Source organism: Branchiostoma floridae, chromosome 16 (genome assembly GCF_000003815.2).
Source record: "Branchiostoma floridae strain S238N-H82 chromosome 16, Bfl_VNyyK, whole genome shotgun sequence".
Taxonomy (NCBI): Eukaryota; Metazoa; Chordata; class Leptocardii; order Amphioxiformes; family Branchiostomatidae; genus Branchiostoma; species Branchiostoma floridae.
Window position 1 is genome coordinate 7,194,995 of NC_049994.1, and position 26,614 is coordinate 7,221,608.

The following is a 26,614-nucleotide window of genomic DNA, read 5'->3' on the forward strand; positions in this document are numbered from 1 at the left end:
TTAGTCTGCCCCTCCACACTCTTCTTCCAGTCTTTTCAACGCGAAAAAAATGTTGAAATATCCGTGAATTGTCCTCTAAATTGAAACGAAGAAATTAACTAGTAGGGAAGGAAGGAAGGGAGGAAAGAAAGGGAAGGGAGAGGAATGGATGGATGGATGGATGGATGAATAAACATTTCAATAAACGAATTCGAATAAATGAATATTTCAATTGATCTCTTACATGTGCATTACGTGTTAGGTATACTTTTTATGGCACTTGGTCAACAAGGGAACAACTCACAGATGATCATTGACAAGCAAACTCAAGTTTATTGCACATTCGTACCCGTAGGCTGATTGCAAGTGAACAACAATCTATCGTCATTATATGGTACAAGCATGAAGTGACTGTAAATAAAATTGAAGTGAGAAGACAATAAAGATTAAACAATGTTGCTAAGTGGGTTCTATATCTATGTTACTGATGATTTTTTGACGACGCCTCAGGGGAGTCGTCAAGTGGTATATTTTGCATTCAGTCTGCAAAAATTCTAGGAATTGCACAGGCATTTCCACAGGAATGCAGTATGCTGGGTATGCAAGTCCTCCCCCCCAAATCTGTTCCAGATGTATCTCTGGTATGCAATGGTGGAATGTAGGTCACACTTGCTCCCTGGAGGAATTTGTCCTTTGAAACTAGACAGGGAACTCTGCACAATGGATCACGTTGTCTTGGTTGTTATGTTATGTTATGAAGGATACATTTTCTTTTCTGGAGCTTGTTTAAGCCATACGCCACAGGCAGACAGGAAATACTTCTGTAGTGCTCAGCTGTAGCTTTAGGTCACTGGCAGACCATTGTGCTGTACCGGGGATAGCACATTTCTGCTGGCTGTAGGTTTATGTTACAGGTGGGCTAGTATATTGTGCCAGGGATAGTGCGACAGGGAAGTTCCAGTCTATTTCTGATTTGAGCTGTATTGTTGTACCCTCAATCGTCGTCATGGCAATAATACATTTTTATTGCCAGTCTTGTTATTTTTGCATGTCATGTCAGGCCATAATTATATGGACGACATTCGCGCGCGCATCAATCTTTGGCTGTTTTTCGGCCACACTGTATATCGTACGAATCAACTGAAAAATGAGCAAATATGTGCCGTACATGTGCAAAAGAAAATTGAATGCCAAAGTCAGTCGGGTAGTCAAGAAGATATGAACAAAACAAAGATAAAGAATCTATTGTTCGGTATACCATAATCAGTTTTTTTTTTTACAAACTTAAAAAAAAAGTTTAATAGTTTTCAACCGTAGCGATCCAGCAAACGGAAGACACCAAGACACAAATAATTAATGACTTCGAAAAGCGGCCTGCAGGCCAATTTGAGCTTCTCATCAACAGATGAATTTAAGGTTAAAAACTAACAAACAAACAAACACTATAATTTTCCATGAACAGATGGCTGGGTAACCGAAAACGCAATGTTTTTCTGAGGCCGTTTTGTACAGCAGTCTATTTATAACAGTGATTAATATATGGCCCCAGGTATCCATTTTTTGCAGCGTTCGAAAGTTGCTTTTCTTTCCTTTTGCGTTTTATGAGTGATAATGTGCACGCGTCTTGTACTGTAGGGTAAGACGCCAGTGGAAAATTGCGCAGATATATCTCCGTCCTTAGTGCTGAACAGCTTTCCCCCGAGGAATCGTGAATGTTTGTGGTGCTTTACGATAGCCGCCTTGACGTTTTTCTTTCTGACAGTCTACCTGGATGTTGTATGACTATGTTGATATTGTAACTTACGCTTGTAGGCTTTTAGTGATTGCACGTGAAGAAGACTACACTTTATGTAACCAACATTTCAGATATATGGCATTGCCTTACAATACAACGTTTCCTATTGGACATCTAAAATTGTCTTCATTCATAGAGTATAAAAGACCTGTTTGCCGGTTGAAACGTCTGACCGTTTCAAAAACCATATCCAGTTGCTTGAGTAACTACTTTTTGGCGTAACATTTTAGATAATTAGGAATTGTTCAACTTTTTGCTCAAAATTCTGGAGTATCTCAGCATATATTTATATAGTAGAATTGCCAGAACACTTCGCTTTGCTGGTCCCAAACGTTAAGTAAATTCTGCAATCATATTATGCATATAAACGAATACTTTACGTTTGGGACCGCATCTGTAAGCAGCGACACGTATGATGCAGTGCAATGTGAACCAGCAAAAATTGCCAAAAAAAAAAGATGACAAACGTCGGTTGCATGGTTTTATTATTCGATGACTTACTATACTTATACTTAGTATGAAACTATCCACGAATGATACAATGTTGGTAATGAGATTTAATGTAAATTGTATAATGCAGCAAAATGGGAAAATATATGCCGTAAATTCTCGAAAACGTATACTAATGTCGAAGAATTTGAAAGTCAATTCTAAAGTCAAAGAAGATGTAAAAAAAATGACGAGTCAGTGTCTTGTTCAGTATACCTATTTTGTGTGTTTGGTCATTTGTGCAACCACTTTAAGATTTCATCATGGACGTACCTTTCTTTGGTCAAACTATTGTCTTATTCGCACGCTCACATCAGTTGTGGGTTTTCCAGTGGATGTTATCCATATAATCAAATGAATGTGGCCTTATATAGTACTTGGATTATTCTTATACATTATACCGGATTTGTTCTGTTGTTATAATGAAATTGCGAACTGCCTGGCTATTGCGCTCTGCTAATGAAATTGCGGACTTGCAATTTGCAAGATTGCCAATCCCACTTTCCTATCCGTTACAAATCTCTTTTATGTTCTAATCTGTTTCTAGCTAAACATATGTTTGTTTATACCTTTTTTCTTGATCATAAATACAATAGACCCCGTATCGTTGCGTATATCACAACCACAACAGACACATTACAGAAACTAAAAACGTTTCAACTTCAATACCATAAACTTCTAGCAGTTTCAAATCACCAATTTGTAGGTGCAAAACGCCACAACGTCGGCGTCTGTCTCGTTCTTCAGAGTAATTCGTCTCGACAAGACTTAGCTATCTCACAGAGACAGACACCCATCTTCTTCGACAGATGCCCTTTTTTAAACCATTTCCCAAAGCGTCAACAGTTCCCATTCGTTCAGCGCTTGCAAATCTTTCGTTTTCGTTTGAAATCAGCTTGCAGCTAAAATTGGAATGACAGTGAGTTTAAGTTTTTTTTCTTCTTTTTACCTGCAAGATATCCAGACGATACACAGGATCACTGCATGGCACTATTACGTCCCTAAAAAGTGTCAAAAGTCACATGTGTTCAACGCTCGCAAATCTTTCGTTTTCGTTTGATATCAGCGTGCAGCTAAAATTGAAGTGACAGTAAGTTAGAGTTTTATTTTACCTGCAAGACATCCAGACGACACAGAAGATTGCTCAGAATATTACGTCCCTAAAAGATAGTGTTTTTTCTTAGCTGCAAGCTTAGGGATTACATGTGGGGGCATACACGGAACAGTGGATGACATTTGTACGTGTGGAGGTTGAAACATCACCCTTCCCGAGCGTTATCTTTTGCTAGCAAGCTGGCAGCTTTGAAGTAATCGCTCTTTCATAACCCTCGCTAAACCATTTTGAAAGCTGAGGGTTTAAAGTGCCGTTACGATGTTTGCCCATACCTTTTAGCTATAATTGAACTATGTTCACGAAAAGGACTGCTGTTATTTTGCTTACGTATTCTCCTGTTATAACATTCTTTCCGTTTCAAGGTGATTCAGAGAATTGTTCTTTTTTACATCCCTACACGGCACCTAAAACATTAATGTGACCTGTGTGTGTGTGTGTGTGTGTGTGTGTGTGTGTGTGTGTGTGCTTGTGTACATGTGTGCGTCTGTCTGTCTGTCTGTGTGTGTTCACGTGTGTGTGAGTGTCTGTGTGTGCGTGCATGTGTGTGCGTGTTTGTGTGTCTGTGTGTGGGTCTGTATGTGTGTGTGTGTGTATGTGTGTGTACATGCGTGTGTGTGTCTCTATGTGCATGTGTTTGTTTGTGTCTCTCAGCGCGTGTTTGTGTGTGTCTGTCTGTGTGTCTGTCTGTGTGTGTGAGTCTGTGTATATATGTGAGTGTCTGTCAACGTTAACAGCATTACCCGAATGTCGGCCAGCATTGTGGGAACGACAGACAGAATTTGAGCAAACTGTATACATGTACTACATTAGGAAATATATGTTTCCCTTTAGTTATTGGTATTCCGTGTTATGATGTAACATCATTAGTTTCAGATAATGTCATTGTCTGCCCAAAATAATTTCCTAAATTAGACTGTCAGTCCGGAATTATAGCAGCGCCTTTTAAAAGTATATTTTGGGTTGCTATTACATTGTTGTCATGTTTTTAGGAAAATTAACGACTCTTTTCCAGAACGTTTTCGGAAAAATTAACGAATCTTTTACAGGATGTGTTTGGGAAAATTAGCGACTCTTTTGCACAACGTTTTTAGGAAAATTAACGACTCTTTTCAAGAAGGTTTTTAGGAAAATTAACGACACTTTCCAGCACTTTAGAATAGCAATCAAGCAACACCTAGAAATCTCAGACTGTTTGAATTCGCTACATTTGCATTCAGCACTATTTTGTGGTGACTAGTGACACATATATGAGGCAGCAAGTTACCTTGATGTTTATCGAGCATGGTATATTTTCAAAGGGAGAGGTTCTAGACCCTTTTCTTTAATATGATAGAGGCGCCTCTTCGAACCCGGGGTTTCCATTCACCGTGTTCCATTTTACGTCCCTTCCGAAAGACAGGTGCAGTCCCAACCGAGATGCCCTACCCAGGATTGAACCGAGGTCTTAATGATTGCAAACAGGAACTCAAATGTGAGGCTGTTACCAGTTACGCTACAGGAACATCCCATCAAAAAAAATCTTCATCATAAGGACGACTAGTATTATCACAGTACGCAGAATGTCTCTACAGATGTAAAACTGGCACCTTTTTGTACTGAAAGCAAATCTACCGAGGGAAAATAAATCACGACAAACTTACCATCAAAACATTCAGCAACTCTCTCTTGGTGACTTCTCCGTTTCCATCCAGATCGTACATTCTGAAGGCCCACTTAAGTTTCTCTACCTTAGAGCCCCTTAAGAGCGCACTCATCCCGCAAACGTACTCTCTAAAGTCCACCGTCCCTGTCGCGTCGTGATCGAACGCACGGAAAATCCTCTTAGCCAGCGCCGACTTCTTCTCTCGACACCCCGTACGGAAGAAGTCCACGTAGAATTTCACAAACTGTTGTTCCTTCAGCAAGCCATTCGGGCAGTCCTTTTGGAAGAGTTTGTACAAGTGTTTGATTTCGGACTCGCGGAAGTTCGTGGTTCTTGTGAGATCGGATATGAGCCTGTCTCGTTGTTGTTTGGACGGGCGGGTACGGGCTCGCCGCGGCCAGCCCCAAACTTGCGTATCGTGGTTGCTAGCCAGACAAGCGACGTACGAACCCGAGTCGTTTCCGCAGTAGGTGTTGCAATATTGGCACGTTAGTGCCGTCCTCGTTTCCCGGACTTTGTGTTCTCTACAAATACCAACGGAACAGCCCATGTTCAGTATTGTTCTACAATGTACATCCTTACAACAGGTGCAAGTGTTGCGCAATGTCTAAACTAACGTCTGAGGTAGAGGCACATGATGTACTGCCGCCAAATGTGACGTCATTTCCGGTAGGATGATTCTAACGTTAGGAGACTTTTGAACGTACATGCGAGACAAGTACTGTAGGCCTACTTAAAAGGGTACGAAACTCCAGAAAGGGGTGTAATTTCTATTAGATAATGTATCAATGGATACAAATTGATCATCTTGTAGAATTCTACTTGCGAATTACGCAGGGTGTGTTTGTAAAACAATGACACTAAGTAAACCTGTCCAAGGAGTATGGTTTGCGACCAGCTTTTGAACTCTTCTGGTTATCTGGATATGTTCGTCCAATTTCTATTATTTTCCTGCGACCTATAATGCCTGGTAGAGACTTCCATACGGACCTCATACGGACTTGAATATTGGTGGTATCTCATCGCACTTGGGGCACCGGTGTGGCACTGCGGGGTTCGAAAGATTACTCAACGAATTTCGGAGATAAAGAACGATTTTTCTGACGTTTTGTGTATTTTCTTGTATTCTAAGTCATACTTTTACGTGCTACGCTATATATAGATTATAAAAATCGGAGAAAATAACACAACAGTGCCGCCGTGAACGAACCCCGCAGTGCCGCACCTGTTCCCCAAGTACATCGAGATACCACCTTACATGACGCTATACACACACGTGAAACCATCCTAACGCAGCTGCCTGCGAAGCGAGATTATTCAAACAGGATAGCTGATGAAAACGGTCATACATTTTGGATAGACTCGTTAGGCGCGAACATGGTATATCAGGGAACCATTAGCATCAGTCCTAATGGAAAATGATGCACAGAGCTATCACCACGGCCCGAAAGGAAGCATGTAGGGTTAACGACAGAGGATAGACTATCAATCACATGTTGAGGCTGAGAGTGGCCACGGAAGCAGTTTCTTAATGGTTAAGCCGCGGGTAAAGCTAGCGGCGGGCACCGTTACTGATAATAAATGTACACATGTACTTTCTTTTTCTTCTTGGTTCCCTTCTAAGATGAAAGTTTGCTATATCTAAGTTAGGATAGTTGTGGTTTTGTGAATTGAACGTGAAGGGTTTTATATCATAGGAAGAAAAGAAAGGTGGAACTGAAACGAAAACGAAAGGTCTGAAAAAACGGAACATGTCAAGGTCATAGTGCTACTTGTGAAGCCTGGTTAAAGTTCCCGGATGAAACCAACTACTTGTGACGCCTGGTTGTTAAAGTTCCCGGATGAAGCCTACTACTTGTGAAGTCTGGTTAAAGTTCCCAGATGAAACCCACTATACTTGTGAAGCCTGGTTTTTTTTTTTTTTCAAACTTTATTCAGATAAACAAAAACAAAAACATACAATACAAGAAAACTTAAACAAGAACATACAAGTGCACATACACTGACAGGTAAGTACTTGTGGTAGTGATATTACAGAAACAGGTATAAGGGTTCCCACTTTTCGTTATGTTTACTTAATTTGTTTTTAGCTGTTGCGATATTTTTTTCCATTTTATGTACATATACGTAAGCCTGGTTGTTAAAGTTCCCGGATGAAACCTACTATCTGTGAAGTCTGGTTTAAGTTCCTGGATAATCCTACTATAGTTGTGAAGTGTGGTTAAAGCACCCGGATTATACTCACTAGTTTTTCTTAAACAATAGTTGTAAACGCGAACCACAAAAAACAAAAACAGAACAATGTCAAGGTCATAGTGCTACTTGTGAAGCCTGGTTAAAGTTCCCGGATGAAACCAACTACTTGTGACGCCTGGTTGTTAAAGTTCCCGGATGAAGCCTACTACTTGTGAAGTCTGGTTAAAGTTCCCGGATGAAACCCACTATACTTGTGAAGCCTGGTTAAAGTAATTTAGTTCCCGGATGAAACCCACTACTTGTGAAGCCTGGTTGTTAAAGTTCCCGGATGAAACCTACTATCTGTGAAGTCTGGTTTAAGTTCCTGGATAATCCTACTATAGTTGTGAAGTGTGGTTAAAGCACCCGGATTATACCCACTAGTTTTTCTTAAACAATAGTTGTAAACGCGACCCCCAAAAAACAAAAACAGACACAACCCCCCCCCCCCCCCTCCACCCTCCCTGTCCGAAGTGACCACCACCCCCCCCCCTTCCCAGGTCGTCAGCATGAACCTATGCCATTCCCAAAATATAAAATCCAATTAAATCCAACCAACCACAGGCAAGTACACGTCTATGATTGACAGCTTAACAAGATTCGATCAACCCCGCATCGGCGGGCTTCAACGTTTGGGAAAATATGTTCGTACATCATAACGTCAAATCCGGTTTGTGTTACATGTAGGTGTCATCTGTGATGTATTAAGTCCAAATACAATCGATTGAGAATGCACCTCCCTTCGTAATGCATTAACTTGTTTAAACCGTAAGGCCACAACAAGTATATTTTATGGATGACATTCTCAGCAGACTTCAAATTTAATGAGAGAGGGCGAAAAAAAACAAGATGCCTAACTTTTCAAAATAGACGCTAGGGGTGGGTGTCGGTACGTAAATTTTAGGTCCAGAACAGGTTCAGGCCCAGAGGATCAGGTCCAGGTCCGGGCCTGGACTTGGTATCAGTATGAGCCTTCAAGTCTTATTTTTTGTATTCAAGAAGTGCACAAAGTCACAACAGGTGCCTCTTATACAACTATTGAACTTCATGGTGTTCTTTTCTACAACTACAATCATGGCTACCTCACTAGCGTCACTTCTACAAGTACAATCAAGACTACTACACGAAGAAGTTTCTAACTGTGGTATTTTCCCATGTTGACCATCTCTTGAGGGAAAAAAGTCTCGTTTTGTTTCAATATCAGGCGAAATTGAATAGGTGTGCTGATACCATAAAACATACTTTCTGTGGCCTAAAAAAATGCTCTTAGTCACCCACTACTATTTCCGTTTGCTCAAAGGAATTCAATACGCCATCGGGGTATCATAGGTAAACTTGGTATTTTAGGAAGAGATAACGCGTGTATGGTTCACGGTGTGCAAATAGAATGTCAATATGTCGAAAACTGTAGCTGTTAGTGGTCGTCGACCCCCACGTGTTGTTAAACATATACCTTGTACGTGATTTATTTGTATTCAACTTTGTGCGTTGAAGTTGTAGAAGGCCCAACGCTGGTATCCTAATGAACTGTTCGCCAAACTGCGATAAAAAAGCAAATTGCCTATCAGTCACCGTCAATTTATCAGCTGCACTATGTTCATGGACTTTTCAAAATCATTCGAAATCTTCCTACTCTCCAAGCAGAAGTTCGGTTCCGGCTGTTTTTTTACGTGTTTTATGCGTTTTTTATCGGGCTTTCTATTCTGTGCTGCTTTCTTAAAGTGTGTTGGCCGAGAAATGTAAAGAAAACGGCACAAAAAGGAAAGCCTGATCAAATCACCTTAAAAAGCCGGAGTATGGGTCCGTTCCAACGTGTTTGGCTAAAGTGTGGAACCACATTGTACTACCGTCCATATAGGAAAAGAGTTACGCGTTATGGTTTCGCCTTATCGCAAAGAAGCGACCGTGTCTTAGCTTTGCAACTGTCTGACAGCATCCACACAAATACTGTTACATTATACATCATTTCTTCAATAAAGGATTCCTCAGTCCTATTCGTCTTGTGTGACACTTCTCTACGTTCTGGAAGCGAAAGATACATTGCAAACGAGAGACACAATAACTTTTAGTCACCCGTGAAAACCGAAAATTTCTTCCGACAGCGAAGTACAAAAAGATGATTCATAGTCTGCGTCTGCCGCCCACTGACTATACTTTACCCGTGTAGCACTTTCTCCTTTATCGTAAAGCCTGCATGAATTCACGGATCGCAGTTATGCTTTAAAGAATATTTCTGCTGTGATAATTCTTGTCCTCGTATGAACTAGAACCCTATCTTACAATCTTAAGGCACAAAGGGCCATGCAGAAGAGAGAAAAAATGTTATTGCCCATTTGTAAGACTTTGGGGAATTTTGTAACACATTTTTGGACGGTGGACGGAGAAATGCTGTGAAGACATTGAATCGTGCAAGAATTCCTTCTCTCCTCCATGAAAAAAGGCGTTTTTTGTGGATGGCATAACTCGGGATTGTCTGAATTTTTATGATATTGGAACATGAGAAGGTCTGGGAAGACGAAGGTCAAAGCAAGGTCTACTTCGCTGCCCCCTGGCCGCCATTCTTGGTACTGCAGGAAAACTTTCGGTTTTGTATCCTTTGTCCTGGACATGCTATGAATTTTTACTTTCTGTTGACAGATAGCTTTTGCGGTCTGGAAGAAATAGTGCACCTTTAGTATGCACACTTATAGTTTGCATTGGAATTGTAGACGCTTTTTTGTTGAATTATTTCGACTGTTGCACTCTTAGTGAGGTACGTTTTCTAGATCTGTGACAGGTTATTCAGTGAAATATAACCAGCTGCTGCCGCTCTGCATGCCTGCGAATCTGGTGTGTTACGCCGATTGGCGGTCACAGGTAGTGCCAGTCATACGGTACACGGTTGTCACGAAAAACCTACAGGCAAGGCTGTCTTTATGACTTACAAGTATATCTGAAAGTCTTTAACGGCGCCTTAGAAGCTTTCTGTGTCCTGGGGATATGTGTGGACGGTAAGATATCTCTTTTTACAGGCCCCTTTTGGTGACCCTCCATTAAGACTGTGCGCACGGTTTTTAAAGACACGAAATGCGTCCTTTCGGGTGGACTTGATCTTTTCAAGTTCACGCCTACGGTGTGAAATGCGTCATTCTAGTATTCAGGAAAAACTCAAAACATGTTTTGGAACAATTTAACACACATCTTGTCCACAAAGAAAATTAAATCTACCCTTTCCTTCAACCAGTATTCCAATGTCATAAGTAACACATAAAAATGTACGGTATCGTTGGGGGAAGCCCATAATAATATGACAACATTATTCCCGGATAGGACTCACTCAGCAACATTTTCGCTTTTGTACGCTTTAAATGTCACGATGAAAGGATGACTTTTCCCGTTGAATGGCACCAAAGTGCTTCTGACTTTCTTGCACAAGAGTGTTTTTGTGGTCCACAGAATTTGAGATAGTACTAACAGTAATATATCAAATACCAGTAGAACTGCAATTTGTGTGACATTGTGCTTTGGGTATCAGAAACAAGTATCGCCAGGAACTTAAATGACAACATTTTTCATCCCATTGTAGAAGCACGGGAGAGGGGGGCATAGGTGACACTAGCAAGGGACGTCATGCCAGTCTTGAAATTTTGTTGAATTTACTGAGCGTAGCTATTTCGTTATCAGTCTACCACAATATTCAGGTAAACGTGTAACTAGTATATGCTTTGTGGGAGGGGGGCAGAGGTTACACCATCAACCTGAAGCTTTTCATTGGGGGAGGAGGCTGAGGTCACAAAATCAACTTGGTTCTTCATTGGATGAGGGGGGGGGCGAAGTCACAGCAAAGGTTCTTCATTGGATGAAGATGACTTCACGGGGGGGGGGGCTCAATTTTCACCTGTGACTAAAAAAAACATTTCTACTTTGTGTGGCCCCTCAAAAATGAATATTAGCATTTTTCTTTATTGTGTTTTTTTTTACAATATATTTGTACGATTTACAGTATGGTCGCAAATGTTCGGGGCAAACTAATGTTTGCGCGAATGTGGTTTTAGAGTACAGAAAGTAACGGACTTGCTCAAGATTTGACAACGCTTTGTCATTTTATTCTTCAAAGGATTAAGGGAATGTATGATGATTTACTGCGTATTTAGATCAAGGAGCTTGCTTGCCAATTTTATGCTAACTTCTGGTTTATACTCCATGTCACGGAGGAACATAGTTATAGATACAAAGTGTCACAGGGGGCACACACAGCTATTCAAGAGCAAATAATTATGATTCATTTACAACGTGAACATTATCGAATATAACAAATCCTCAAAACAAATGACTCAGATTTAAAGACCCACAAGAAGATTTTAAAACAGAGTAGACAACTTATGAAATGTTCATCTAACTTGTGGTTTATACCTTATGTCACGGAAGAACATAGCAATAAATACACATTGTCAGAGGGGGCACACATACGTACTCAAGAGCAAATAATTATGATTCATTTACAACTTGAATATTATCGAATATAACAAATCCTCAAAACAAATGACTCAGATTTAAAGACCCACAAGAAGATTTTAAGACATAGCAGACGAGTTATGAAATTGTCATCTTTCAGCTAATCCCAAATGAATTTCAATTTAGCAATTTCGTAACATTGACGCGCTATGACGATATTCTACTAATACCCTGATGTTCTGAGTTTTAACAGATTTAGTTAGAGTACGTGAATGAATGTGATAGCTGTGTAGAGCACTGTTATCTAAGAGCCCAGCTGCTAAATATGAAAGTGTTGCTATCTATGAAAACCATATTTAGCCTCTGGCGGTGAAATCCTTAAAGCTTCTTTTTATTAATGTTGTTCTTAGCTTCAATTAATGTCTGCAAGGTAAATTGGGATATATGATATCTGAACATGGCATCGTCGGTGAATTCTAAACGTTTCGTTTTAATTTTGCTTCAGCTTCGTCTTCTTTAAAGTTTTCTTTCATAATTGTATAATGTTTCTTAATGTCATGTCACAGTAATTAAATTTGTCACGTAATTGTTTTTGTAGTTGTACAGATGAACTAGAGTAAACCCCTTGCAATTTATTTTACACATAAACCAAGATTTTTTTAAGTCGTAAGTAAATGAATACATCATTTCATTTTCATTCTATTTGGTTTACCTGGATGTATATACACAGAGTGCATAGCCCTGGATTTCGGGAGTTCCTGAAAACATTGCAATACACAACAATTAAATTTGGCACAATTAGAAAATAGAAACAACATTCAGTACAGTCCTATACATTTGTTGCGTTTGTATGATTGTATGTTTGTATGTATGTAGAAGACCAGCGTACCTCGAGAACGCCCGAATTGATTGTATTGATATTCAGTATGTGAATAGGTCTTGATGAGACCTGGAAATATTAGACTTTGGGCCCCTAAGCGGCCTGTTATGGTACTCCAGCGGAACTTCTGGGTTTGATATCTTAAATTTTGGCAACGATTTTTGAGTGGTAGACAGCTTTTGCTGCCGAGAGTAAGTGGTATAGGTTTGGGCCAAATAGCGGCTTGTTTGGAACTGCAGGGCAGGTTCAGCGTCAGATTTTGAAAGAGAATAACTTAAGAAGGGGTCGACGGATTGTCATGATTTTTTTGGTATGTAGATAGCTTAAATGACGCTTGATATAATTACATATTAGTTGTGAAAATTGGGATCTAATTTGCATAATCAAGTAGGAAATTGTTTAAACACGTTCTGTTCCATTATAGGACCATTGCAACATGTGATATTTGCATAATCAATGAGGACATGCTATAATGTCATTGTGGTAAATGATGGAACTTCTTAATTGTAGCATTTGGAAGTTGTGTATAGGTCAACATGAGGACCTTATTTGCATAATTGATAACAAACACAATCAATACTGCAGTTGTAAATGTTACAGTCATTTGACGTAGGCGTGGGGTCGTGTAACTCTAGTTGAAGGGATATTTTGATTAATGTCTTGTAATATATTTGTTTATGGTGGAAAAAACCACAGACGACATAATGAAGATGAGGGGTATCAGTGTTCCCTTTGGCAGATAAGTTACATGACGTCATAAAGGAATTGCCGGGTCTATTGTGCCCCGTACACACCACATGCCCACACTAACTGCAGTAAGGTACTTTGCCAATTACTTTGATTGTATTTTACCAATAAGATAATTCACAGTTCCAAGCGCGCATCCTCAACTCACCTCACTAGTCCTGTAACCCCACCGGCCGTAGGGCAACAATACAATGAACATGCGCCTCGGTAAAAGTCTCAGGCCCCTATCTCTTCAACGTAAACTTAGTTTGCGTGTGTGTGTGTGTAGACGTGTTTTGCTGGAATGTTTATGTCTTGACCTTTGACATTACCCAGAATCCCTGAAACTGATAAGAAGCTTATTCTAAACATTTCAAACTAGCTGTTTCCATAGTTATGAAGTTTCCTACCTATTTTGTTGGGAATCTCAATGAAATGTTATGGGTATTTTGATTTCGATCTACGGGATGGAATGTGCCGTGGTATTATGGCCAACTTAATAACAAGACATGCCATAATTTGCATTGAACTGATTTTCTTTCAATCGTAGGTATCGAAAGGACTCACTTGTTCCCAGGAGAGTGGCAATACAGACAGAGTCCGCCAGGTGTCTCTTCTGTGCGTTGCCCGCTCACCTTTGGCCCACAAACCGTGAAGGCAATACTACTGTACATGACGGGAGCTTCTGGTGATCACAATCTACGTTTAAGATATAGAGAATCACCCTTCGGCGTAGGTTTCAATGTCTGTAGAAGTAATGCGGACGCCATCTTGTTTCCAGATTCTATTTTGTACCATAATATATAAGACCAAACCCATTTTGTAAATGTGTTCAGGAAATTCGAACTATTTCTTACCACATTCGTCGGGAGAATGTTCAATACACAACAAATTATATAATGAGGCTTTTCTGTGTAATGTCGGAACAGTTCCGTGCAATAAGGACATACAACAATGAAATCAGTAGCTGTGATTTTATTTTACAGAGGTTCACTCCCCTGGATTTTTTTAACAGAGGTTTTCTCCCCTGGGCAGTCGTAGTTGTTTCTTTTAAGTACATGTGCGTGGCCTTCTTTCTTCCACGGAGTTTTCTACAGATGTTTTCTCTCCTGGACAGTCGTAGATCTAGTCTTCTAGTGTTATACATATTCAGCTCCCTTCCTTTCTTCTACAGAGTTTCTTTCCTCCGTTTATTTTTCTACAGATATTTTCTCCTCAGAAAACATATCTTTTTCACAGAGGTATTCTCCGTGGATAGTTGCAGTCTTCAACAAACGTATGGCTTCTTCAGTAGTTCACACTATAGTTCTTCATGGTATACTCCCTTTGATTTTTTTATACAGAGGTTTACTCCTCTGGGCAGTCGTCAATATGTATAAATAAATAGATAACACTTGGTTCCACAGAATGTTCAACTATAGATTACCATAAATAAACAATGGACAAACCAAAATAAGTTCAAAGTTTTGGGGCCCATTGTTACAAGATAAGTATGGTCCCCTCACGTGGTTTAGCCCGCCTGCTGAAGCGGTGTACCGGGGTGTGGCGCTTGGAGCCAGCACGTGAGAGTTTAGGGGTTGGATGAGGACCAGTGGTGCCCGGACCACTCTACTAGGTAAAGTGCAGCATACCGGGTAACTAAAGGTTCATACCTCTATCCAGAGCCCCTTACACCCTGTCCAGGAATCACATTCAGATTACAGACCAATTAACTTTTGTAGGATACGCCAGCCTGATAGAACTTTGACGTTCAGAAGTAGGATACATACGGGCATGAAGAGGTTTTTATGTCTCCAAACTCCCATAACGTATCCAATTAAGTCTTTGCAGTAGACAGCATTCAGGACCAGTAGTGCCACTAGGAATAGGATCTTTGGACCAACTGTCGTCTCGCTTTCCCCGTTGTCGTGTTTAGAACTGTCGTTTGGATCTCTGTCAGTGATGATGTTGACTGTTGACTGATGTCCAGTAGAAACGACAGTGTTCTGAGACCCGACGATTGTGGGGAGGTGGACGACAGAAGACGCACACATGCACAGCTCACCTGAGGAGGAAAAGTGATTTTAAAAGTCAGTCAATCAAGTAGACCCAAACTACATTCTCATGAGAAGGAAATGGACTTGGGGGTTTTGTAAACATGGGCCTAGAGACCATACGTAACAATAGCTCTTATCAGGTGTGCGTCATGCGTTGTTCACGTGAACACGTGATCAATGACCAATCCATGGCCGTGGTCAAGTTAATATATTTCGTCGGTGAGGCGGATGAAGATAACATCTAAAGCTTCTATACGGTAATGCAATGTATTGTTGTTGTTTGAAGAAAACCGGGTAAGGCCTAATCATAAATACACTTTTTTTTTAAAATATGACACCCCCAATTAAAGTTATATTTTTTTGCAGAGTATCGGTAAAGCATTTGAACTTGAGAAGACAGGGACGAAACATGACATTTTTTCGTAAGCTCGTAGTGCAGTGAGGCTTCGGTTCGGTTCGCGTATATAGCCAAGCACATTTTCTCGATAAATGTGCTACTAGTTTACTAGCAGAGGTTTGACTCTTGAACTTTACGTTAGAAGGGCCGCCGGCTTTACTTCACCATCCGAAATGCACCCCCTTACGACCTGTCCGAGCTGGGGGTACTACTAGTGAATCCCACTAGTTGCACTAGATGTTGAGGTGAAAAACAAATAATCGGCGTACGTAACGATTTAAGAAAATGTAGGGAGTAAACAGGGAACTTTAAAAATGATTTTGTAAATGTAAAAGAAAATGTGCTAGGAATCTGGCCACATACTAAAGACCCCTACCTTTTGATTCACTGACACTAGATGGAGGCACCATCCTGGAATCGTGAATGTTGTCCGCAGAAAGGCTTCGGCGAAGCATTGGGGGGGATATGGGCATTTTGATTTGCTAAGACCAAGAATGTTATATAGAGAAATATAACCTCCTTGCTACGACTGACGACTGACACCGTACATCGTTAGAGCGCTGGCTTATATACCCGAACTTTACGTCATCTATTTGCGAGAGTTACCAGAGACCAATAGGGTAGCAGATATCTGCATGTTGCCTTGGATACTATACTTCAGATTGACATGAAGCAAATCTTTTTCACTGGTTCTTCCCAGGGTGCTCTGCCAGGTATTCATCTGCCCTGGCTACTGGTCCTTGACAGTCTTCCCGGGGACCAAAACAAGTCCAAAGTCCTCATGCTGGGCCTATCATTAATTATATGTGTCCTATACAAATCAGTCTAGCTTTTGAAGTTTAGAAAAAACACGTCCATAAAAAGGCTATAAATATGCCAACTCTGTGGCAAAAAATACGACGCCAGGGGGATTTGTTTTTTTTTAGTTTAGTCCGCAATTGATTAAGATTGATTGTGAGTTTCACGCACAACAATGTTTTGGTGAATAATTGGTTATGTCGGTGTTTTTCGTGACACCATACACACAGATTTGTTCTTCTTAATTTCTTTATAATTTTCCCGTCTTCACAAGTATCTAACTTGTCGATTTTGATAATCAAGTCATGCAGTGTTCAGACCGGGCCGTTTATGTGTACTGCATATTTGTGATTTTTTTTCAATCAAAACATGAAACAATCCATCAAACAAATTGTTAATTTCAATGCAACATAAGAGCACACTACACCGAAATTAAAGAGTAGGGGGTTCTTCCCCGTGTGAGTGAATAAAGTTCATATTTCCGGATATACAACTCTTCAATACAAGACTGGTGTGTTAAGATGTGGGGCGGTTTACCGGGTATTCAATACAAACAAACGAACAGTCAAACAATATGGGCTTCGTTAATCTACGAAAGACATTGACAAAATTATGTTATTACAAAACGTACAGGTCCTTCAGTAGGAAATTAAAACACTTCGTCAAAGTCTGGTCATTAGTTGGTATGCTGATAAAATTTCGAACTCCCCTTGATTCCGATGCAATGTCCTTGGGAAGTTTCCTCATTCTATTCACGTGACCAAACTCGGAAAAGAGGCCGAGGTCCCGTTTTGGAGGATAGCCACACCTCAACACATTAAAGAACCCACCTCATTGAAAAGTATAGGGGTCCTTCCCGGTGTGAGTGGAAAAATAAATCTGTCCGGGTATGCAGCTTGTATCTTTCAGTACAAACCAGACGCGGATGTTATGCCTTAAGGCGGTTTACCGGGTAGCTAATACAAACAAGCAAACAAGCCAGCAAACAACAAACAAACAGACAAACAGCATGGGCACCCTTAAACTATGGTGCTGTTATTACACTCAAAACGTATAAGTTAATCAGTATGAGTTTTTTTACCAATTTACCACAATCTTGTTATCAGTTGGCAATATGTCGATAACCTTTGGACCCCCCCCCCCTTACAAACATGATCTTTGCACTTCAATAACTAACAACTATACACATAGCACCAGCTATGAAATTTAAAATGGGTACTTTGAACTTGTCATTGTCAAGAAAACTGCATTATTGTGAGTGCTATGGGTGAAAATTGAAAAACACCAATGTCACCTACCCTACAATATACACTACAATATGCAGATACCTGGGACACACAGACACACACAAACACATACACACACACACACGCACACACAGAAAGACGCACATACACACACACACACATGGTCTTTTCTCACTTAAACAGTTACAAGGATTTGTATAGTACACGTATACACGTAGCATGGTGATTTTGACTTGTTTTTTCCCGCCAGAGAACTACATGGCGTTAACAAGTAGTCTGGACAGGTAAGTACCTGGGAAAGTACCATGGGAACGATATTTGTACATGATGTCAACCGTATCCAAGACAACATACACATATCTGCGTCCCCATTGGTCCCTGATGGCCATATCAAACAGATGACGTAATGAAGAGTATAAAAGCGAAGGCCAGACCAATTTGCGGTACAGTCTTCAGTTAAATCTAACTAGGTATAATCTGTTAGCAGCCCCTCCCCCCCACCCCCAAAAAAGAAAAAAAAAATGCCCCGTATCCCAGCGATTAGTGAGCTACGTCGAAGTCTTTCTGCAGACAACATTCACGATCTCAAGATGGTGCCATCATCTAGTGTCGGTGAAGTGGAAGGTCAGAAACTTGACTTGAAAATAGTTTTTTTGTTTCGCAACAGGTTTTGTTGCCGCCATAGTTGGGGCGGAGCCAGAACCGTACAGAGAAGGTGTGTTTTTAGTGTATGATCTGTATGATCATCATTATGATTTTATGCTTCCTTTCTTACCTCGGGAGTCCGTCCACAGCATAATGATGAATTTCTTATTCAATGTAGGTTTCTGAAAAGAGTGTCTAGGTCTTCTCAACACGTTAACTTTTGTTGACTTCTTGTTCCCCTTCCTGTATTGTGCCCCATATCTCGTTACCTGCACCGCCATATTTGTTTTTCGCCCCTTGATTGCAAGCGGACAATGTTTGCCGTGCTACAGTGTTGTCGGTCAAAAGCGGAACTTGTGGTCTGAATCAAGAGTTCGTTCTTTACTTTGTGCTTGGTACTTGGTTAGGAATGAGACCTTATTCTATATACTGTACGACCAAGTAGACTAATTCATTGTAAGAAAGTCTTGTAAAAACTTAATAAAAGTTAAAAACAAGTCCATGACTTTGAAATAAAGTGTATAAAGATGCATTGGCAAAACATGATTATAAATGACTTGTATGACGTTAGGTATGACTAGACAGCCAACTTCGTACGCAAATAATACTTGTTTGTTTCGCTCTTAGCCGGATACCTGTTAAACTTAAATACAGATGCCAGCACTATGGAACAGTGTTTATATAATTATATAGCTTATCGTAGAACGTCCATAAGACAATGAGCATGAAAAAGAGGCACTGGGCCAGGTGATATGTTCAGTTTACATTGATTTCAGGAGAGATGCGTCAGCGTACGCCATCTTCGCCATCTACCGTCTTCGGGTCTCAGAACGTTGTCATAAATAATGCAGGTTCAGGATCTCTGACAGTCAACATCACTGGCATGGACAACGAACCACATGAGAGGTACATTTACTTGTTACGAGACATAATTGTGTTAAATGTTAGAATTATATGCAACCGAGGTACATGTACGAACTAATGAATATGATGCAAACTGCGCATTTAATTTGGGGTTCCCGTTGCATTTTGCTAAAATGTTGTTCCTGTTCCCTGTCTGGAATAGCATATTATTCAATCAGAGATGTTACTTCCAGAATTATTGTAACCTCCCTAACTGAATTGTAAGTTATGAACATAATTGATTAGGAAATTTTATGACTTAAGTGCTTACATAATGGGACTTGTAATAAGAATGTACATATGTAAGTAAGTCATCTATAGAAATACCAGTCATATGTATACATATATAGACCTGACTGGCAAAATTATTGCAAACGTGTCATGTGTGAGTTATTTGCATAGATAGTTTATTTCATGTAGGTATGAGGTACCCTAACTTTTGTTTTACAGTGCAAGACTATACAAAAGTATCATTTGATATTCATTGAGACCAATACTTTAATAGACAATGTAGTGGCATATAATAACGTGCAAATTTGTCCTGTGCTTAAGACTTGAAGCTGATGCCAGTATCAACAACGATGAATCCGAAGAACAGAAAAGACCGAACAAGACGAAGAATATCCTTCTTATGGCACTAATGGTCCTGAATGTTGTCTACAGGAGAGACTTATTAGGGTATGCGATGACAATTGTACACCATACAGATGTCATAATACCTGTTTTTATTTGTATCGTGAATGTACTAGTTGTCCTATGTGTACTAGGAAGATTTAGACACTAAAAACTGAAAGTGAAAGTGCGCATTGTTAAGGGGAGTAAACCCCTTTAAAAATCCCTGTGAACAACGATTTATATTGAAGTCATGAAGTATCGTCCAGGGGAGTAAACCTCTATAGAAAAAAACACAGTGTAACATGGATTTATGCTATTTGAAGTCACGAAGTATCGTCCAGGGGAGTAAACCTCTATAGAAAAAATCACAGTGTAACATGGATTTATGCTATTTGAAGTCACGAAGTATCGTCCAGGGGAGTAAACCTCTATAGAAAAAATCACAGTGTAACATGGATTTATGCTATTTGAAGTCACGAAGTATCGTCCAGGGGAGTAAACCTCTATAGAAAAAATCACAGTGTAACATGGATTTATGCTATTTGAAGTCACGAAGTATCGTCCAGGGGAGTAAACCTCTATAGAAAAAATCACAGTGTAACATGGATTTATGCTATTTGAAGTCACGAAGTATCGTCCAGGGGAGTAAACCTCTATAGAAAAAATCACAGTGTAACATGGATTTATGCTATTTGAAGTCACGAAGTATCGTCCAGGGGAGTAAACCTCTATAGAAAAAATCACAGTGTAACATGGATTTATGCTATTTGAAGTCACGAAGTATTGTCCAGGGGAGTAAACCTCTGTAGAAAAAATCACATTCTACTATGGATTTATATCCTTTGAAGTCATGAAGTATTGTCCAGGGGAGTAAACCTCTGTAGAAAAAATCACATTCTACTATGGATTTATATCCTTTGAAGTCATGAAGTATTGTCCAGGGGAGTAAACCTCTGTAGAAAAAATCACAGTGTAACATGGATTTATGCTATTTGAAGTCACGAAGTATTGTCCAGGGGAGTAAACCTCTGTAAAAAAAATCACAGTGTAACATGGATTTATGCTATTTGAAGTCACGAAGCCTTGTCCAGGGGAGTAAACCTCTGTAGAAAAAATCACAGTGTAACATGGATTTATACTATTTGAAGTCACGAAGTATTGTCCAGGGGAGTAAACCTCTGTAGAAAAAATCACATTCTACTATGGATTTATATCCTTTGAAGTCATGAAGTATTGTCCAGGGGAGTAAACCTCTGTAGAAAAAATCACAGTGTAACATGGATTTATGCTATTTGAAGTCACGAAGCCTTGTCCAGGGGAGTAAACCTCTGTAGGAAAAATCACAGTGTAACATGGATTTATACTATTTGAAGTCACGAAGTATTGTCCAGGGGAGTAAACCTCTGTAGAAAAAATCACATTCTACTATGGATTTATATCCTTTGAAGTCATGAAGTATTGTCCAGGGGAGTAAACCTCTGTAGAAAAAATCACAGTGTAACATGGATTTATGCTATTTGAAGTCACGAAGTATTGTCCAGGGGAGTAAACCTCTGTAGAAAAAATCACATTCTACTATGGATTTATATCCTTTGAAGTCATGAAGTATTGTCCAGGGGAGTAAACCTCTGTAGAAAAAATCACAGTGTAACATGGATTTATGCTATTTGAAGTCACGAAGTATTGTCCAGGGGAGTAAACCTCTGTAGAAAAAATCACAGTGTAACATGGGTTTATGCTATTTGAAGTCACGAAGTATTGTCCAGGGGAGTAAACCTCTGTAGAAAAAATCACATTCTACTATGGATTTATATCCTTTGAAGTCACGAAGTATTGTCCAGGGGAGTAAACCTCTGTAGAAAAAATCACATTCTACTATGGATTTATATCCTTTGAAGTCATGAAGTATTGTCCAGGGGAGTAAACCTCTGTAGAAAAAATCACAGTGTAACATGGATTTATGCTATTTGAAGTCACGAAGTATCGTCCAGTGGAGTAAACCTCTGTAGAAAAAATCACAGTGTAACATGGATTTATGCTATTTGAAGTCACGAAGCCTTGTCCAGGGGAGTAAACCTCTGTAGAAAAGAAACACAGTGAAACATGGATTTATGCTATTTGAAGTCACGAAGCCTTGTCCAGGGGAGTAAACCTCTGTAGAAAAAATCACAGTGTAATATGGATTTATGCTATTTGAAGTCACGAAGTATCGTCCAGTGGAGTAAACCTCTGTAGAAAAAATCACAGTGTAACATGGATTTATGCTATTTGAAGTCACGAAGCCTTGTCCAGGGGAGTAAACCTCTGTAGAAAAGAAACACAGTGAAACATGGATTTATAATATTTGAAGTCATGAAAAAAAAACTGTCTAGGGGAGTTAATGTCTTCAATTTATGGGATGATATACTGAGAACTTTGCTGAAATTATGAACAACTGTCTAGTTGATGAAACCCATGAACGAAATCAGACTGGCCGTGAATAAAAATGAACATGTATAGAACTGACAGGCTATTCGTTCATTTCTTTATCTTAAACATTCCTTCTTACTAATAAGGCTTTTTTGTATCTATCTAAGTATATTAACCTATATACTTGTGTGTGTGTGTGTGTGTGTGTGTGTGTGTGTGTGTGTGTGTGTGTTTGTGTGTAGGGGCTAGCGTAACAGTATAAACATAAATCATGCAAATTATAATTAGGATCTCATGCACATAATTTGTTAGAAAATGCATGCTATAATAGCTTCCTTTGCGATGTCTTTTTTAATTTGAACATATTGTTATCTAAGTGGACAAAATGATCAGCTGATATAATTTATGACGACCTCATTTGCATATTCAATGAGAAACGTTTATAATAGGTCACTCGTCACTCACAAGAGACCGTTTTTTGTCAAAAGTACGCTTTTTTTCTATTTGCTTTTGGGCAGACAAGGAAAATGTGAGACTGCACTCAAGTTAGTATTCAGGGCCAGAAACACAGAAATCAGAAGGTAAATGTAGTCTTTCAGGTACCCTTTATCACACCTGGGTGGAGTGAGGAAGGTCGTGTACGTAAAGTGCCTTTCCCAAGAGCACAATGTCTGGGACATTGCGGGTATCGAACTTGGGACCTCTAGACTCCGAGCAGAACGCTCTACCAGTAACGCCATACCTCAGCTCACCTCAGCTCAGCTCACCCCAGCTCAGCTCAGCTCACCTCAGCTCACCTCACCTCACCTAGAACCATCCTCATCGCCACGCACGGCGTTTTGTTGTTGTTGATAGCGATACCCTACAAACATTCATGACGTAAACAATCTGCATACATTAGACCAGTTGGATGGATAGAATGGACTGACTTCTTATAGATTAAGAACTTGGCAAGACACATTGTCAGTCAAGTGGTTTGTACAATGGCGTTTGATTTTTTGACAATTCGTGACGGAGGTTTAAAGCAACCAAACCAGTCGCTAAGGAAGCTTGACATTCAGTTAACAGTTCAGTTAAGAAACTGGAAATAATACGCTTAGGGTGAATGATCAGGTGAAAGGATAGAACACGTATAGTAAAGCACGCATACAACAACAAACATAAATACTTATAAACAAAAAAAACACGTCGCCTTGGCAATGATTTTCATTGCCACAGTTATTACATGTGTGTGCGTGTGTGTATATACATTGTGGTTTGGTGTCTGTGTAATTTGACTACATGCGTGTGTGTGTGTATGCGTTTTGCATTGGTGTGCCTGTGAGTGTCGATCCCTTGCGATTTCAAACATTTTTTAACAACAGTCCCGAGATTGACTCAGTGTATCAGTGACATGTCTTCAGCTTAGCACTAAGTTTTATGCATGAGTCCATGATGACCCCTTCCACACACTTGTAGGTCCAGGTGCACCAATGTTCTTATTCACTAGTTCTAGCTTTGCCACCGATCCGTTTCTAACAGGGGGTCATTTTTCCTCTCTCTAATTTAAACCCTCGCCACGAACGCCTCAAACCCTAAGGCGAAAACGAGACAGAACTGGTTCACATGTGACCGTGCGTGTCTCCTGTCAAACGTGCTCTCCAAGCAGAGGTTAGACTCCGGTTTTGTTTGGACATCTTTGAATGCATTTTATTCTCCATTTTCCTCCTCGAAGCCACACAGTCTGCAAGCGATAGTTAGGCTTCGGCTGATTTTTTTTTTACGTTTCTATGAAGCGTTTGTCAGCCAGCTATTAAAAGCAACCTGACAATGAGAATGCCTGACAAAAGCACCTAAAGACTTTAAACAAAAAAGCCTGAAACCTAACCTCTGCTTGGAGATTATGTCTGGTTAACATAAAATAAAACCGGACAAAATAGAAAGCCCGACAAAACCAGACGGGTGCTAACCTCTGCTTGAAGAGATTGTGGTTGGCGGACAAAAATAAAACCTGACAAAACAGTAAGCTTGAAAAATACCTCAAAAAAGTTAAAGAAACAGTCAGAAACTTACCCTGTGGTTGGAAAGTGCGACTGATTGATAAAAATAAAACATGACAAAACAGATCTAGAAAGCCCAGCAAAAACACTAAAAAAAAGGAGCCTAACCTCTGCTTCGAGAGAGTAGTCAAACGTGCTCTGTCCCAGGACCATGTCCTGATTTGCATAACAATGCAGACGATCCCCGGCCGCGGGCCACAGAGGGACGCAGACCGACTGGAAGAACGACATGCTGTCCCGAGTCCTCGTGAGAAAGTGTTGACATCGTACAGACGACATCTTGTTCGGCGGCAACAAGTTGGCGAAGACATCACTCCGAGTTGCGATCGTGAAACAACATCTTTTTAACGGTCAACGGTGAGTCTAAAAACATTTTACTCTCTGAAACTTTACGGATTATAAATTCGACTATATTTCTTGACAGGTGGTACAAAAATAACACAAAATAACGCACGAAAAAGAAATTTATTTCTGCTTCTTATAAATTTAATCTTAGATTCAGGACTACCCAAGACTGTACGTCAGTTAAGTGGTTTGAACAAACGCGAATGATTTTTTCTGACAATTCGTGACGGGGGTTTAAAGTAGCTAAACCAGTCACTAAGGAAGCTTGACATTCAGTTAACAGTGTTTACATACTGGAAATGATGCGGTTGTAATCATGGGCATATATATGGGAGGGGTTTTGTCAGAAAATACTCGTCAAAGAAAATTTGTAGTCAAACCTTTAGGTTCGCAGAAAGAATCCAATAAAAAGATTTATCTCAAAAGCTCTCTAACTCAGTTCAATAGATTTGGGTATGAATAAATGCATAGGAGTTCACGATGGAATACTGCAATGTTTTTTATTTGACATGGTTATATAGGTTAAAGGTGAAATTACTTGCAACGGTGATTTCATTATCAATTTCTAGATCATAATTGATCTCTGTTTGAGTGTTGTGGATGTTGTTGTTTTAGAAATGTTTTGAGGAAAATTTGCATAGTGTGTCCTCCATAGAGACCTAGAGGCGATATGTTAATTGGTGCCACTTGCTTGACGAGCTTCGCTGATACTGATAGATTACACCAAAACGTAAACATACATTAGAAAGGTCGCTGCGTTTGGGATCGGAGTTTGCGTTGTCCTGCATTCGGTGAGTTGGGAAACATTTCCTAGTCATTTTTGTAATTTTTCTCCCGAACAATTTCTGTCTCTGAGTGCTATCAAACTATTGTCTTGGGCAGTTGCAAATGACTATGTACTACTTGTTATCAGTAGAGTTATAAGGCTAGCAGGTACCAGTGTGAGATACTAGTATACGTAAGATCATGAATGTTAAATCATGCGTTTCCAAAGTTATGGTTGAAAATTATCATTGAGAAAAATGAAGGAGGGAGTTATTTGGGTTACTTACACCCGTTGAAAATCACAACAAAAGATAGAGGCCACCAAACAGATCATACTTTTATATTTCCGTCACACATTTGTAAAAAAAAAAATACAGTCCCTTGTCAAAGAAACGTACCAAAGTGCAGCAACGGCAATTCCGAGGTATGTACACTTCAGATATTTGACGTTATCATTATTACATATTCGAGAAAATCTTGAACCTATGATAATACGAAAACCATCCAGTTGCAGTCACCATTTTTTTAGGGGGGGGGGGTTAATTTGCGATGTTTTCAGGGCGGTACGCTTACTTGGTGTACAAATCACACTTGGTATATCTTATCAAGGACACTCAACTTGTCAGGAAGTAGCAAAAATCAGCCCAGAAAAGCCATAGAAAACCAACAGCCACCAAGAATTCCCCACTGAATCAAAATCGCCCAAAACGTTAAGTTTATATACCTCCCGCGACTTATAGTTGTACACTGATACATTGAAATTGCTGGCCCAACCGCTCTTTTTCCTGATTTCCCTCCAAAACACGTGGACGGTTTTCGCTTGATTTCTTACAACCATTGTTTTGAAAACACGTCACAAAGTTGTGAAACTGATCATTGGTAACATAAACAACCCGTCAGGAAAGGCGTGAAGTGTTTACGTATCTGCATTTTGTCCTGAGTAGGCATAGATAAAGACGTTGTCACCTGTGGGACGTCTGAGGGGCTAGATATCATCCTTATCTAGATTGGAAACGTTCCAAATACTTCCAACAGGGCGTAGCCTGGGATACATACACCACCGGGAACACATCGGTAGCTCTACGGCGATGGAAGTGTGCCCGCCGGCCCAGTTTATTAGC

General features: G+C 39.9%; 2 protein-coding genes and 2 long non-coding RNA genes across 4 annotated transcripts in view; 1 reads left to right on the forward strand and 3 right to left on the reverse strand.

The window, feature by feature from the left end:
* Window positions 1-5,617, reverse strand: part of LOC118403635 (neurocalcin homolog) — an 8,600-nt gene extending 2,983 nt beyond the window's left edge. The window contains exon 1 of the mRNA XM_035802411.1: window positions 5,018-5,617. Within this exon, the coding sequence (XP_035658304.1) occupies window positions 5,018-5,569 (552 nt within the window). The 5' untranslated portion in view covers window positions 5,570-5,617. The remainder of the gene's footprint in view (window positions 1-5,017) is intronic.
* Window positions 5,618-14,624: 9,007 nt separating this feature from the next.
* On the reverse strand, window positions 14,625-16,248 carry LOC118403636. Its single transcript, XM_035802412.1, has 2 exons — window positions 16,104-16,248; window positions 14,625-15,338 (listed from the first exon to the last, which is right to left on the reverse strand). Exons 1-2 carry the CDS (start codon window positions 16,198-16,200, stop codon window positions 14,992-14,994), a joined length of 444 nt encoding a protein of 147 aa, XP_035658305.1. The 5' UTR covers window positions 16,201-16,248; the 3' UTR covers window positions 14,625-14,991.
* A 1,994-nt stretch (window positions 16,249-18,242) lies between these two features.
* Window positions 18,243-20,209, forward strand: LOC118403637. The gene is made up of 3 exons (XR_004829663.1): window positions 18,243-18,396; window positions 19,194-19,323; window positions 19,873-20,209. It is a non-coding gene; the product is annotated as an uncharacterized LOC118403637 (long non-coding RNA).
* A 1,171-nt stretch (window positions 20,210-21,380) lies between these two features.
* LOC118403640 lies at window positions 21,381-21,735 on the reverse strand. Its single transcript, XR_004829666.1, has 2 exons — window positions 21,562-21,735; window positions 21,381-21,486 (listed from the first exon to the last, which is right to left on the reverse strand). It is a non-coding gene; the product is annotated as an uncharacterized LOC118403640 (long non-coding RNA).
* Between the last annotated feature and the right edge of the window lie 4,879 nt (window positions 21,736-26,614).

Bases quoted from the DNA above. Each gene is read 5' to 3' on its own strand.
- LOC118403636 (XM_035802412.1), bottom strand. From the start codon at position 16,200: ATGCCCATATCCCCCCCAATGCTTCGCCGAAGCCTTTCTGCGGACAAC. The intron at 15,339-16,103 runs GTAGGGGTCTTT...TTTCCTCCTCAG, and splicing joins TAGTGTCAGTGAATCAAAAG to GTGAGCTGTGCATGTGTGCG.